At 54.5% G+C, this 14,792-nt stretch overlaps 1 protein-coding gene across 4 annotated transcripts; it reads right to left on the reverse strand.

Moving 5' to 3' along the window:
- Positions 1–2,220: 2,220 nt before the first annotated feature.
- LOC138764321 (fish-egg lectin-like) lies at positions 2,221–10,611 on the reverse strand. Of its 4 annotated transcripts, none has more exons than XM_069940068.1 (5): positions 10,455–10,611; positions 6,587–6,657; positions 4,390–4,617; positions 3,260–3,587; positions 2,221–2,944 (listed from the first exon to the last, which is right to left on the reverse strand). In XM_069940068.1, the coding sequence occupies exons 2-5, from the start codon at positions 6,642–6,644 to the stop codon at positions 2,788–2,790; spliced, it is 771 nt and encodes a 256-aa protein (XP_069796169.1). In that variant the 5' UTR covers positions 6,645–6,657; positions 10,455–10,611; the 3' UTR covers positions 2,221–2,787. The 4 variants fall into 4 exon arrangements, with proteins under 4 accessions (XP_069796169.1, XP_069796167.1, XP_069796168.1 ...); XM_069940066.1 differs by lacking the exon at positions 10,455–10,611 and adding an exon at positions 10,307–10,448; XM_069940067.1 differs by lacking the exon at positions 10,455–10,611 and adding an exon at positions 9,992–10,089.
- Positions 10,612–14,792: the final 4,181 nt, after the last annotated feature.

Here is a 14,792-nt window from a genome sequence, read left to right on the forward strand (position 1 = left end):
GGTATTTGTGTGAGGTGTGTGTGTGAGTGGGAGTGTGTATGATAGTGTGTGTGATAGCATGTGTGTGTCAGAGGGTGTGTGTGTGAGACTGAGTGAGGGAGTGTGTGAAAATGGGGTGCGTGTGAGAGAGGGTGTGTGTTTGAGAGAGGGTGTGTGTGTGAGGGTGTGTGTGTGAGACAGGGTGTGTGTATGAGAGAGGGGGTGTGTGTGTAAGAGAGGGTGTCTGTGTGTGAGACAGGGTGTATGTATGAGAGAGGGTGTGTGTGTGTAAGAGAGGGTGTCTGCGTGTGAGACATAGGATGTGTGTGTGAGACAAGGTGTGTGTGTGAGACAAGGTGTGCGTGAGAGGTTGTATTTGTGTGAGTGGTTGTGTGTGAGATGGTGTGTGTGTGTGAGAGAGGGTGTGTGATGGTGTGTATGTGTGTGTGAGAAGGTGTGTGTGTGAAAGAGAGGGTGTGTGTGTGAAAGGGTGTGTGAGAGAAGGAGTGTGTGAAGAGGGAGTGTGTGTGAGAGGGAGTGTGTGTGAGAGGGAGTGTGTGCAAGAGGGAGTGTGTGTGAGAGGGAATGTGTGCGAGAGGGAGTGTGTGCGAGAGGGAGTGTGTGCAAGAGCATGGGTGTGTGTGTGAAGGGTTTGTGACAGAGATAGAGTGTGTGTGAGAGGGTGTAAGAGATATAGGTTGTGTGTGAAAGAGAGAGAGGGTGTGTGTGTGAGAGCATGTGTGTGTATGTGAGAGAGAGGGTGTGTGTGTGAGAGAGCGGGTTGTGTGTGAGAGAACGGGTTGTGTGTGAGAGAGCGGGTTCTGCATGAGAGAGTGGGTTGTGTGTGAGAGAGTGGGTTGTGTGTGAGAGTGAGTCTGTGTGTGAGAGAGTGTGTATGTGAGAGGGTGTGTGTGAGAGGGTGTGAGAGATAGAGGGTGTGTGTGAGAGAGGGTGTGTGTGAGTGGTGTTTGTGTGTGTGACGGAGTGTGTGTGTGAGAGAGGGGCTGTGTATTTGAGAGAGGTGTGGTAAGGTGTGTGTGTGACAGTGTGAGTGTGTATGTGAGAGAGAGAGAGGGTGTGTGTGTGAGAGAGCGGGTTGTGTGTGTGGGAGTTTGTGTGTGAGGGAGAAGGTGTGTGTGAGTGAGATAGAGGCTGTGTATGTGTGAGAAGTGAGTGTGTGTGAGAGGGTATTTGTGTGGGGTATGTGTGTGAGTGGGTGTGTATATGAGAGGGTGTGTATGTGAAAGTGGGTGTGTGTGAGAGAGGGTGTGTGTGTGAATGGGTGTTTGTGTGAGAGAGAGAGAGTGTGTGAGAGGGTGTGTGTGTGTGTGAGGGTGTGTGTGAGTGAGAGGGTGTGCGTGAGAGAGTGTGAGTGGGTATGTATGTGTGAGAGAATGTGTGTGTGTGAGGGGGTGTATGTCAGAGGATGTGTGTGTGTCTGTGTGTGTTCGAGGGTGTGTTTGTGAGTGTGTGTGTGAGAGGGTGTGTGTGTGAGAGGGTGTGAGTGTGAGAGGGTGTTAGTGTGAGAGGGTGTGAGTGGGTATATGTGTGCAAGAGAGTGTGTGTGAGGGGTTGTATGTCAGAGGGTGTGTGTGTTCGAGGGTGTGTTTGTGAGAGTGTGTGTGTGAGGTGTGTGTGTGAGTGGGTGTGTATATGAGAGGGTGTGTATATGAGAGGGTGTGTATGTGAAAGTGGGTGTGTGTGAGAGAGGGTGTGTGTGTGAATGGGTGTTTGTGTGAGAGAGAGAGAGTGTGTGAGAGGGTGTGTGTGTGTGTGAGGGTGTGTGTGAGTGAGAGGGTGTGCGTGAGAGAGTGTGAGTGGGTATGTATGTGTGAGAGAATGTATGTGTGTGAGGGGGTGTATGTCAGAGGATGTGTGTGTGTCTGTGTGTGTTCGAGGGTGTGTTTGTGAGTGTGTGTGTGTGAGAGGGTGTGTGTGTGAGAGAGGGTGTGTGTATGTGAGAGGGTGTGTGTGTGTGAGAGGGTGTGAATGTGAGTATGTGAGGGAGACTGTGTGTGTTACAGTGTGTGTGTGTGTGTGTGAGTGAGAAAGAGAGGGCATGTGAGAGGGTGAATTTGTGTGAGAGGGCAGGTGTGTGTGTGTGTGTATGTGTGTGTGAGAGAGAGGGTGCGTGTGATTGTTGCAGCGTGTATTTTATGTGTACACTCGCGTATATTTCTGCACATGTACCTATAAATACAAGTTTTTTTATTGCCATGAAATAAAATAGGAAATGTGATATGATATGAGATTTCCTTTACTCTGTTGACAACGAAGATTTCCCATTAGGAGAAATTGCTCGGCACCCCTTACAGTCAGAGTAAGTAAAAGAGAGTTCCCCCATCCGTACCCACCAGAGTCACTGAGTGTCCGTAGATTCGCCTCCCGCAGCCTCACACACTCACGTTCGATCCGTCATCGGCTGCCCGAACACCATATTCGATCCTCCAGACACAGGGAGGGCTGTAGGGGACCAGAGGGGGTTGCAGCGACAGGGAGGGGTGGAGGGGACCAGAGGGGGTTACAGAGACAGGGAGGGCTGTAGGAGACCGGAGGGGGGTTACAAAGACAGGGAAGGGTTTAGGGGACCAGAGGGGGTACAGAGACAGGGAGGAGTGTAGGTGACCGAAGGGGGTTACAGAGACAGGGAGGGGTGTAGGGGACCACAGGGTGTTTCGAGAGCTTGGGAGGGGTGTTGGGAACCGGAAGGGGTTAGAGAGACAGGGAGGCGTGTAGGGGACTGGAGGGGGTTACAGAGACAGGGATGGGTGTAGGGGGTTGTGTTGCGGACTGGCACAGGGATGGCCCTCAGTCGACATCACTACCTGAGCACCGTACAATGCGGCCGCTGTCTGTCAGAAGCCACAATTGGCCCAGGTCCCAGGATACATGCTTGAACCTCAGGTTACCGATTTGGATCTTAGTCCAACCCCAACCTATGGGTTTCTCTGGAGTTAACCCCTTCCTGCAGGAGAACGATAGGGTTGTCAGTCACTGAGATACAATCCAATCCGGATGTCCACCCTTTCCCTGTTCCCACTCCAGTCCCCCACACCTCTCCCTGTCTCTGTAACCACCTCCGGTCCCCTCCACCCCTCCCTGTCTCTGTAACCCCCTTTGATCCCCTCCACCCCTCCCTGTCTCTGTAACGCCGTCCGGTCCGCTACACCCTTCCCTGTCTCTATAACCCCCTCCGGTCACCTACACCCCCTCCCTGTGTCTGTAACGACCCTCCACACCTTTCTCTGAACCCCCCCCCCCCTCAGGTGAACACTCATACCTCATGTAGAGATCCTGGGTGATGCTGACCCCGAACACTCTCCCGTCTGTGCCCACCTCGACCATGAGCATCTGGCCGGTGACCCGGACCCAGCTCGTCCCAATACAGCTCCTGGGTCGGACGTTGAGGCGGTGGTACACGCCGTTGGCCAGGCTGACACCCCAACAGCCGAGTGGTCCGCAGGACACATAGCGCAGGCGGCTGGCCACGGTGTCCCAGGCCGGGCTCGGCTCGGACAGCGGCCAGCCCAGACAGTGAGTGCTGCCAAACTGGTCCACACCTGACACAAATCGCTGGCTGCCGGCATCCACCTGCACCAGCGGCGGGGCTGCAGAGAACGAAGAGGGGGGAAGCAATGAGGTTCGGCCTGGATCCCTCTCTTCTCCTGGCCAGGACACTCCTTCCATCCCTCTCTCGGTCGGGACGTTCCCTCCCTCCTTCTCTCGGCCAGGACGTTCCCTCCCTTCTTCTCTCGGCTGGGAAGTTCCTTCCCTCCCTCTCTAGGCTGGGACGTTCCCTCCCTCCTTCTCCCGACCACGGCGGTCCCTCCCTCCTTCTCCTGGCCGGACTATCCTCGTATCGTATGTTGGGTCGCGGAGGTTTGAGCGGCAAGAAGAGGGGGGAATCGTTGGCCGGGGGGGAGCAGGGATGGGTGGTTAGGAGGGAAGGGGCATTTTGGGAGAGAGCGAGCTTGAGAAAGAGGGTCGATGAGTTGGGAGGCACAGTGAGCAAGGGGAGCTCGGACAGGGGTAGGTGAAGAGGGAGGGGTGCAGGAGGGAGCACCACGGGAGGGGTGGCGAGGAAGGAGGGGGTAGTGAAGAGGGAAGGGTTCTGAAGGGAGCACCGCAGGAGGAACGGTGGGGAGGGAGGGGGAGTGAAGAGGGAGGGGTGGTGAGGAGGGAGGGCCACAGGGAAGGAGTGCCACAAATTCCCCGGACACGTGGGAGTGCCGGGAAATTATCCCCAGAGTCCTGAGGCCAATTCTCCCCTTCCCCACTAATCCCCCACCCCCCACGTTTTGGGATCTTGCTGTGCACCCCTCATACCCTTTGCCCCGGGGAGGTCAGCAGGTGCCATGAGAGAGGGGCTCAGACCCTTTCCCCTCCTGTCCCAAAACCTCCTAGTCTTACCAGGGACAGGCGACCAGCTCCCAGCGACCAGTCGGTAGACCTCCAGGCTGTCACCGACCCCCCACACTCCGGCGGTTCCCACTGTCACATGCTTGAGATTCCCAGGCAGAAGGGTCCAAGAGTTCCCAAGCCGAGTGTAGACGGATCCCGTGGCGTTCACCCCAAAAACCATACCGTTCCCAGCGTCGATCTGATTCAGGACCCCGTCCACATCCGTGCACCGGTTACCTACCAAATCCAAGTTTATAGTCATCCGATTGTACAAATACAATCCGACTAAACCGTGTTCTCCAGTCCTCGGTGCAAAACACGCAGACACACACCCAGACACAATACACGTGCACACACAGTACATACGCAGGTCATGTAATTAGAACCAGGATTTATTGACATGAACATCTCACTGAATTTGTTATTTTACAGCAGTTTCACAGGGCAAACATTTATATAAACTATTGTCCGTTCAGGGATCTGATGGCCGCGGGGAAGAAGCCGTCCTTGTGCCGCTGGGGGATCGTCTTCGAGCTCCTGGACCTCCTTCCCAATGGTAGCAGAGTGAAGAGGCCACGGCCTGGGATGGGTGGGCATATTTGAAGATAGAGGCTGCTTTCTTAAGATACCACTGTCCTCGATGGAATGAAGTCTGGTGCCAGTGAGGTCACAGGCCGAGTTAACAACCCTCTGGAGTTTATTCCTGTCCTGAGCATTGGCGCCTCCACATCAGGCAGTCATGCCACCGGCCAGAATGCTCTCCACCTCCAGAAGCTTTCGAGAGTCTTCGGTGACGTTCCAAATCTCCCCAAACCCCTCGCTGAGTCTAGCCACGCGTGAGCCTTCTTCGTGACTGCATCAACCTAGAGGCTCCTTGGAGATGCGATCTCACTGCCTGTGGGAAGAAGCTATTCCTCGGCCTGGTTACTGCTGGTCCAGATATTCAAGATTCATTTTATTGTTATAACAGTATTGTATTACATGAAATTCCTTTTCGCCTGCTGCAAGGAGGACAGATTCACCCCCGGCAGGAATTGTCTGAGCGTCTCTTACAGTCAGAGAGAGAAAGGCAAAAGAAATTCTCCCACCCCCACCCACCAAGACACTGAGCGTGGATTCGCCTCCATCGCTTCCACAGCCGCGCAGAGTCCAGGCCATCGGCTTCCTGAGCTCCGGATCCGAACCCCCGACATGGTCGGTGACCCTTTCGGCGTCCCCTCGCGTTCTAAACCCTGGGGCCCCTTCAGCCAGTTCGAGCCGGTCTCCAGATTCTGCAGGCTCCTCGCCTCGCCGGCAGCTCCCTGCTTCACGTGCCAGTTCCTCAGCCGCTGAGCCCCCCATCCCCTCACCGGTCCACTGCCGCGATCACCACGCCCCCCCCAACCACCCCCCACCCCCGCAAGTCGCCTCCTCCTCTGCTCCCTCTCAGACGGGGGGGGGGGGGTGCGTGGCGTGATCTTCCCGTCCTCTGGTGCCCTGCTCCAGCCCTCCTCTACCCCCCCCCCCCCCCCCGGAGCCTCCAGCCTCTCACGGCTGATCTCATCTCAAAGCTGCCGTGGGTTCCCTCAGCGGGCCGTGTTGGGTGGCTGGACCCCCACGGGAGTGCTGCATCTCCGCTCCCTCGCGGGTCAACACCGGCGGCCGTGCTGCCATTTCCTGCATCTCTTCCCCGATGGGAGCAGCTGAAAGATGCCACGTGCTGGGTGGAAGGGAACCTCGCAATTCTTCGCACCCTCTTCAGACAACGATCCCGGTAGATGTTTTCCGTGGTAGGTGGCGAGCAGGACAACATCAGGACAAAAGGGTGTCGATTTAAAACAGAGTCGCGGGTCCGTGGAATGTGTTGCTGCAGGCGGCTGTGGAAGCGAGATCATTGGGTATGTTTAAGGCAGGTATTTGAACAGTCGTGGCATCAAGGTTAACGGGGAACAGGGCTGAGTGGGAAGATGGACCAGTTCGTGGCGGGGCAGGCTCGAGGGGCCGACTTCGGCTCCAAGATCTTGTTATCTAGATCACTCGAAGATCCTCTCGGCTGCTCTTCTGGGTCCTGCGGGTTGACCTCCAATCCATTTCTCCGCAGACACTGTGCGGAGATTGACATGACGGCGCAAATGGAGAAGAACTGATGTCACATCAACGACGAGGTCTGACCTCGGGAGCGGCCGGTCCCCCGAGGCATACAGAGATAAACGGCCAACGCTCTCACCTTCAGTGGATCCAACAGCAAGCAGGAGTAGAAGTAGGCATCGCTCCATCACCACCATGGTGTTTCCAGCCCTGTGAACAATGAGGTGCATTAACACCACAGGACAATGCAGGCACTTCAGCCCTGAATGATGTACTGAAGTATACCTACCAAACTAAACCCTCCCTGTCCCTGTAACCCTCTAACTTTCTTCCATCCATGACCCTGTCTTAAAGTCTATTAAATGCCCCAAATGTTCCAGCCTCCACCACCACCCTCAGCAAGGCCTTGTAGGCCCCCACCAATCTCTGCGCAAAAGAACTTATTCCTGAACTTCCCTCCCCTCACCTTGTACAGACGTCCTCTGGTCTCCCGCCATAGGAAAGGGCTGCTGGCCATTTACATCATCTATGGCCGGGAAGCCTGTAAACATCTGTGAAGTCACCTCTCATCCTGTTTCGCTCCAGAGAGAAAATCCCCCAGCTATGCAAAACCCTGCCTCATGAAACTTATTCTCCAATCCAGGCGACACCCTGGTGAATCTCCTCTTCCACATTCTTCCTTTAATGAGGCGACCAGAATTGAGCATGGTACTAAGTGTGGTCTCACCAGAGATTTGGAGACTTGCAAAAGGTTCTATCAACACCTGAACACAATCCCTTGAGTTACGAAGCCCAGGCTTCTTAACTATCCTATCAAGCTGTGCAGCACCTGAAAGATGGATTTGGACCCCAAGGTCCCTCTGTTCCTCCTCCTAACTATCCGCAGCCTTCAGGTTTGACCTTCCAAAATGCATCACCTCACACTTATCTAGAATGAACTCCCATCTGCCACATATCCCCCCCATCTCTGCAACCTGTAAAAATTATGTTGATAAATCACACATCAAAACATTTTATTGAGATGTTCAGACCCTCCCACGGTGCAGCAATGCCTCCACACCGACCCTCCCTCCACACCGTCCTATCGCACACTCCTGGTGTCAGACACAGAGTGATGCTCCCTCCGCAACGTCCCATCACACACTTCTGGGGTCAGACACAGAGTGAACCTCCCTCCACACCGACCCGGCACCAACTCCCGGGGTCAGACACAGAGTGAAGCTCCCGCCACGCTGTCCCATCACAGACTCCCGGGGTCAGACGCAAAGTGAAGCTCCCTCCGCACCGTCCCATCACACACTCCCGGGGTCAAACACAGAATGAAGTTCTCTCCACACCGTCCCATCTCACACTCCATTCCATCCCTCCCCAACTGAAACAGATCACATCTCCCAGACCAGTGGCAAGTCACTCACCTGCATCTCCGAAACCCCCACCTCAATTGCCTGACAACAAATCCCAATGGATCTCTGGGACCCTGTTTCCGGATCAGAGGCAATAATTTGTATGGATGGTGTCTCTGTCCCATTCCACGCAAGGAACTGGTCTGAGGAATGGCACGAGAAGCACACTGCTCTTACAGTACCAGTGACCAGGGTTGGAATCCCACAATGTCTGTAAGGAGTCTGCACGTTCTGCGTGGATCTCCTCTCACCCTTCAAAACATATAGGGGGGGGTGGATTAATGGAGTGGCACGGATGTAAATGGCTGGAATTGGCTTCCTTCGAGCTGTAAATCAAATTTTAAATCCCACTGGCAACTTTTATCAATCGTGACCTTCTCCAAATTGTTGAAGCTCAGCTGATTTGGGAGATCTCTCGGAACATCTTACTCAGAACCCGCAAGAGTTTCCACCGACTGTTCCACACTCGATTTTGTTACATGTTACCATCCGAGGAAAGGTTTCGCAAGGAACGCGTCGAGGGGATAGCAGAGCGTCTGTGTTGTCGCTATGGGGGACTCTCCGGGCATTGTGACTGGCAGCAGAAGGCTGGAATCACATCCTTCCTCTCTGGGGGGAGAGGCCGGGAGGGGAGGGGGAGAGAGGGAGGGGAGGGGGAAAGAGGGAAGGGAGTGGAGCGAGAGAAATGAGGGGAGAGAGGGAGGGGAGAGTGGGTAGAGAGGGTGATGAGGGGGGAGAGAGAGAGTTGAGGGGAGAGAGGGAGATGAGGGGAGAGGAGGGGCAGAGAGGAATGGGAGGGGAGAGTAGAGGGAGGAGGAGAGGAGGTTGGGGTGGTAGGAGGGAGGGGCAGGGAGGGGGGAGGAGAAAGGATAGGGAGGGGATGGAGGGTGGGGAGAGGATGAGGAGTGGAGGGGTGGGGAAGAGGGCAGGACAGAAGGGAAGGGAGAGGAGCCAGGGGGAAAACTTCTCCCTCTCCCTACATCCCCTCCCTCTAGGGGATTGGAGAGGGAGGGAAGAGAGGGGCAGACCATCTCCTCAGGACTTGCTCCCAGATCCAGTGTGTTACAAGAGGCACTTTCAGGTGGCCAATTGCCCTGCCTGTAAAGCCACATATTTGGCAAAGTGCAGCTGTGGGAAGGGCACCTGAATGTGCAGGAGGTGCCTGCAAGGTGAACTTTGTAACTCTCCTCCGAGAGGGATAATCACCGCAGCACAGTGGCCTCCCCAGCCATCTGAATGCAGCCGGCGGGGGTGAAGGGGGGGCTGGAGCGGCCGGCGGGGGAGAAGGGGGGCTGGAGCAGCCGGTGGGGGTGGAGGCTGGAGTGGCCGTGGGGGAGAAGGGGGGCTGGAGCAGCCGGTGAGGGTGAAGGGAGGCTGGAGTGGCCGGTGGGGGAGAAGGGGGGCTGCAGCGGCCGGCGGGAGAGAAGGGGGGCTGGAGCGGCCGGCGGGGGAGATCGGGGCTGGCCGAAACAATGGCGGTACTCGACTCGAGCGCCGTACTCACTCGACGGCCGCTCCAGCCCCCCTTCTCCCCCGCCGGCCGCTCCAGCCCCCCTTCTCCCCCGCCGGCCGCTCCAGCCCCCCTTCTCCCCCGCCGGCCGCTCCAGCCCCCCTTCTCCCCCACCGGCCACTCCAGCCTCCCTTCACCCTCACCGGCTGCTCCAGCCCCCCTTCTCCCCCACCGGCCACTCCAGCCTCCACCCCCACCGGCTGCTCCAGCCCCCCTTCTCCCCCGCCGGCCGCTCCAGCCCCCCTTCACCCCCGCCGGCCGCTCCAGCCCCCCTTCAACCCCGCCGGCCGCTCCAGCCCCCCTTCTCCCCCGCCGGCCGCTCCAGCCCCCCTTCTCCCCCACCGGCCGCTCCAGCCCCCTTCTTGCCCGCCGGGGGGGGGGGGCAGAGTGATCAGTGTGGGGACATTCCACAGGAGATGTCCCTGCGCTGTTAGCCTGCGCTGGCTGTCCCAGCTGACCGCCAGCCATCCCAAATTGACAACCCAAGGGACAGGAGCCGGAATGCGTTCAGATGCGCATGCCGGTGCAGCTGTCCCTTCAGGTGGCCAGAGCAACGTTTTTAGTGCTGCCACCTGAACGGCAAATCAAAGGGCTGCCTCTTCTTCACACGCATTCTTAGTGGAGAATCTACCTGAAGAAGCCTAGGGAGTCACATCATGGAGGGACCAACAGTCTCAGTCTCTCCGCCCTGGCGTCGGTTTGAAGGAGCCACGTCTCCACGCAGAGGGGCGTGGGTCCGCGGGATTGAGGGGTGGTTGAGGCGATGTCACCGCTTGGACAGGACTGTAGGTGGGGAAGGCTCGGTGATTGGGGGGGGGGTATGGTGTGGAGATAGGCAGGCAAATGGCCAGCACAGGAGGGGATGAGCTCAGGGAGATGTCAGTGAAGCCCATCTTCCTTTAACCCCGACAGAGCCCCTGATTTCCTCCAACCTCCTCTCGCTCACCTTGGATTTGTCTTTCGTGGGATCCCACCCAGCCCTGCCTGGTGGGCCGGGCAGCCCTCTTAGTCTTTTTCCTTGTCAGAGGGGTGTCAACATCTCCGAGGATCTATCCTGGAGCCTCCGTGCCGACCCAATCGCGGAGAAGGCTCACCAGCCGTGAAACTTTGTGAGGGCTCAGGCCCAAAACGTCATGAAGGCATCTTTCCTTCGTATGGATGCAGCGAGACCGGCCGAGGTTCCTCCAGCCGTTCACTGTGGGTTCCGACAACAATCACAGCATCTTCCACTGATTGAAGACGCAGTTTCTTCCAGTTGTACAATTGTATCATAATTACACACGTGATTTGGGTGCACATCGAAGACTCCCACATGGAGTATTATGACCACCATCAGCTGAAGCTTAATATTGCCCAATAAATTCGATAAAACCACTGTGCTAATCTATTGGAAGGACAAGATTTATATTTATAATGTTCACGCACACTTGTCAGCCTGGAACATTACACAATATTCGGTCACATGGGCAACCACTCACACTGTCCACCAATCTGTGGGTGGCAGAGTTAGAGCAGCGGTCAACGAGACGTTGTCACAGCGCCAGTGACCCTGGTTCACATCTGGCACTGTCTGTAAGGAGTTTGTACGTTCTCTCGGTGTCTGCATGGGTTTCCTCCCAGCCACTAAACCATCTTGGGAGTTGTGGGCTACTTTGGTTGGAACAAATCCCCACTGGCACCCTCCCCGGGATGCCCTATAAAAACACTGGGACCCCCTGCACGCACACGCCTGCACCCTCCCCGGGACCCCCTGCACACACCTGCACCCTCCCCGGGACCCCCTGCACACACCTGCACCCTCCCCAGGACCCCCTCCAAACACTGACACCCTCCCTGGGACTAGAATGGTGTCATGGAGTGAGGGAACCACTCTGTAAAACTCAGGCTACTCCGCTCCTGTCGTACTCTTCAGTTCTGATCGCTTCATTTACAGGAAGAATGCGGCAAGGGTACAAGTTGTTAGTGAACAGGAAATTGTGCAGAAAGATTCCAGCCCAGTGCATTTGGCCCACGCTGTTGTGCTGTCCCATATAAACCTACTCCACAATCTAACCCTTCCCTCCCTCACACCCACAATACAACCCTCTATTTTTCTTCCATCCATGTGCCAGTCAGAGAATCATTTAAATGTTCGCTATTGTACCAGCCTCCACCATCACCCCTGATGATGCTTTCCAGGCCCCCACCACTCTGTATAGACTGTCCCCTAAAATTCCCTCCCCTCATCTTAAACTGATGTTGACTGATGTATGTTTCTCCCGCCTCGGGAAACAAGAGCTGGCCATCCACCTTATAATCCTGTCCTCTCCTCTCATCCTTCTCTCCAAACCTTGCCTCAAGAGACATGTTCTCTAATTCAGGCAACATCCAGTCAATCTCCTCCACACCCTCCAGGTAATGACGGTGACCAGAACTGAACGCAAATGTTCCAAGTGTGGTCTCCTTGAAATTGACTGGGATGTTGCCCGGACTTCAGGAACTTGAGGTCAGGACTTTGTTCCCTGGAGCGTGGGAGAATGAGGGGAGATTTGATCGAGCCGCTGGACCACTCCAGCACAGACATCCGTTGACCCATAGTTCATCGCCATCTTAGGAGAAGGTCAGATTTATTGCCAGAGTACATACAGGACATCACATACAACTCAGATTATTTTTCCTGCAGGCGCGGCAGAATTGAGGCATCTTTAAATTCAAGGACTTACGCGCCTTTTGGCAGAGGCCCACTAACCAGAAGTGACCAGCTATACAAGGTGGCCAACAAACACGGCGACCCCATGGGCCAGGGTGGGGCAACCCCCACTCAGCGGGAGCAGTGGCGACGACGCTCCCGGCAGCAGGGAGAGTGCCGCTCTTCCCATGCTTCATGGTAGGACGCACGCCACACTTTGTCAAGCGGCCATCATTTGGGTGTTAAAAAACATTGAACAAGGCCGATTGACGTCTAAATGAGGAATAAATCTTGAACAGGTAACAATACTTTGTTCTGTTATTCCCAGCTGTGGGCATATTTAAGAGGAAAGCTGGGTTTAGAGATGTGGTTTCCCATTTGTAATAAGGTGGAAACACTTGTAAAGAGAGGGAATATTAAGAAATTTACTTCTGCATTAAATCTTTTATTGCAAAAGGGAACTATTGAACAGGGAGTGCATAAGTCCAGCCTGAAATGGGAGCCGGACTTGAATATTACAATCAAAGAGCAAAATGAACAGATCTCTATCAAGACAGTACGACAAATACTATTAATGCAAGATATAGCTTAATTTTTTTTTGCATCAGTTATATTTTACACCACAAAAAAAACTGAAATCAGATCTATCAGATCAATGTTTTAGGCATGGTGAAGAGACAGAAGCATTCTGACATCGTCACAAGAATTAAAAAAAAATCCTTTTTGGGTGGATGCAGAGAACTTTTTAGAACAAGTTACAGGTGCAGTGTTTTGGCTGAATCTAGATTCACTCCCATTCGGGGAATGGAACGAGGCCTGGGTTGAGTTTATCAAGATCCCAAATGAGATTTGTTTGAAAATAAGCTTCAGCGGTAGCGAGGAAATTTACAGCAGGAAAAAAAATATTAAAAAAAAAATCGGCTTCACGTTTAACTAGTGGGGGGGGGGGGGGATGGAACGCGGGAATTCAATGCTGTGTGCCTTTAGTGAAAAATCACGTACAACTTGAGAGAAAAATAATATTTTGGATTTCGCTGAATTTGGGGCTCAGAATATGCAGCCCTGCGAGACCTAGGTCAACTTCCTTCCTCAAAATGAAATGACCAGATAAACAAGTGTTCTATTCGAGGGGAAGTGATACCCTGGGAAGCCCACTAAATTATACTTGCTTTTCCAAAGGAAATATTTTTGAATTGGAACATCTATTGTATAACAATTTATTAAATATTAAGAAAATATTTCATTAAAGAAATAAAGTGCACAGGTCAGAGTCTTTAAGGAGTCCCTGAATGAGTTTGTCGTCAAGGGGGTTTGATGGTGGAGGAGGGGAGCAGCTGTTCCCAAACCCGGTCCCTGCACCTCTTTCCTGATGGCAGCAGCGAGAACAGAGCGGGGAGAGGCCTTGACGAAAGTGGCTGCCCTCCGACGGCAGCGTTTCCCTCCCCCCCCCCACCCCCCCGTGGAGGTTCTCAATAGTGGGGAGGGTTTCACCTGTGTGATGTCCTGGGTGGCATCCACTATCCTTTACACTCAAGGTGGGGGGGGGGGTATTGATGCCCACGACTGTGATACAGCCGGTCAGCACATTTTCCACTGCAGGGTTTTGGTCTCGTACTGAACTGCCACCAACTCCTGAGCAAGTTGAGGCGCTGACGTGATGTCCTCATGACGCCATTAGTATGTTGGATCCAGGAAAGATCCTCCGAGATAGTGATTCCCAAGAAGTTAAATTTGCTCCCCCTCTCTGCCTCTGATCCCCCCAGTGATCACTGCATCTGGTTTTCCCTTCCTGAAGTCAACAATCAGCTCCTTGGTTTGGGTGACAATAAGTGTGAGGTTGTTGTTGGTGACACCGTTCAGCCATGTTTACAACCTCCCTCCTGTAGGCCGACTCATCCCCTTTTATACACAACCATGGCATCATCTGCAAATTTGTCAGGTTTTCATCTCCCTCCCCACCACCATCTCCTTCCATCCCCCATGCCGGAATTGACGATGGTGCACTCTTACTTCATTGGAGGTCGCAAGACAACCCCCTTCCATCTCTGCGGGAGAGGAACACAGTGCGCACGTGTGCAGTAAAGGCTCTCAATCTTCACAGAAATCCTTGCATCTCTTGTACAAAACACCGTTGATTCCATCAATCACAAGCTGGCCATCCGGAGATGCTGAATTTACCTTGGGCCAAGAGATTTCAACCAGTCAGGGAGTGGGTAGAAGGGGGGAGATCCAGAGTTACTGGGGGGCAGGCATGGGGGGTGGGGGGGGGGGATTTGCACAGTTAGAGAGAGGTGCAAGAACTGAAGGGAGAGACAGGGACAGGGAAGGATGTAGGGGCCCAGGGTTGGGGAGGGGTGGTGTTACAAAGATGAGGGGTTTAGGGGACCGGAGGGGGTTACAGAGACAGGGAGAGGTGTAGGGGACTGGAGGGGTTACAGAGACAGGGAGGGGGGCAATGGACCAGAGGGGATTACACAGATCAAAGGCAGGAAGATGAGTATGAATTGAATTTGGGATCGTGTGTCCTTGGGGTGGTCCAATTGAAGGGGAATACAAAGGTGGAAGAGGGAAGGGAAGTGATTGCCATCAGCAAATGGGCAGGAGATTCAGGAGGAGTCTCATCGGGCAAGGCTATTCAATGGGGAGATGGGAGTGGGAGTGTCGGAGTGGGGGGGTTGGGTTTTGGAGTGGAGAATGGAGTTTCATAGCGGGAGGTCGAGTTTCAAAGCAGGGGGTGGGGCGTGGGAGATATGGATTTGGATGA

The sequence above is a fragment of the Narcine bancroftii genome, chromosome 5 (genome assembly GCF_036971445.1).
Source record: "Narcine bancroftii isolate sNarBan1 chromosome 5, sNarBan1.hap1, whole genome shotgun sequence".
In the NCBI taxonomy this organism is placed as follows: domain Eukaryota; kingdom Metazoa; phylum Chordata; class Chondrichthyes; order Torpediniformes; family Narcinidae; genus Narcine; species Narcine bancroftii.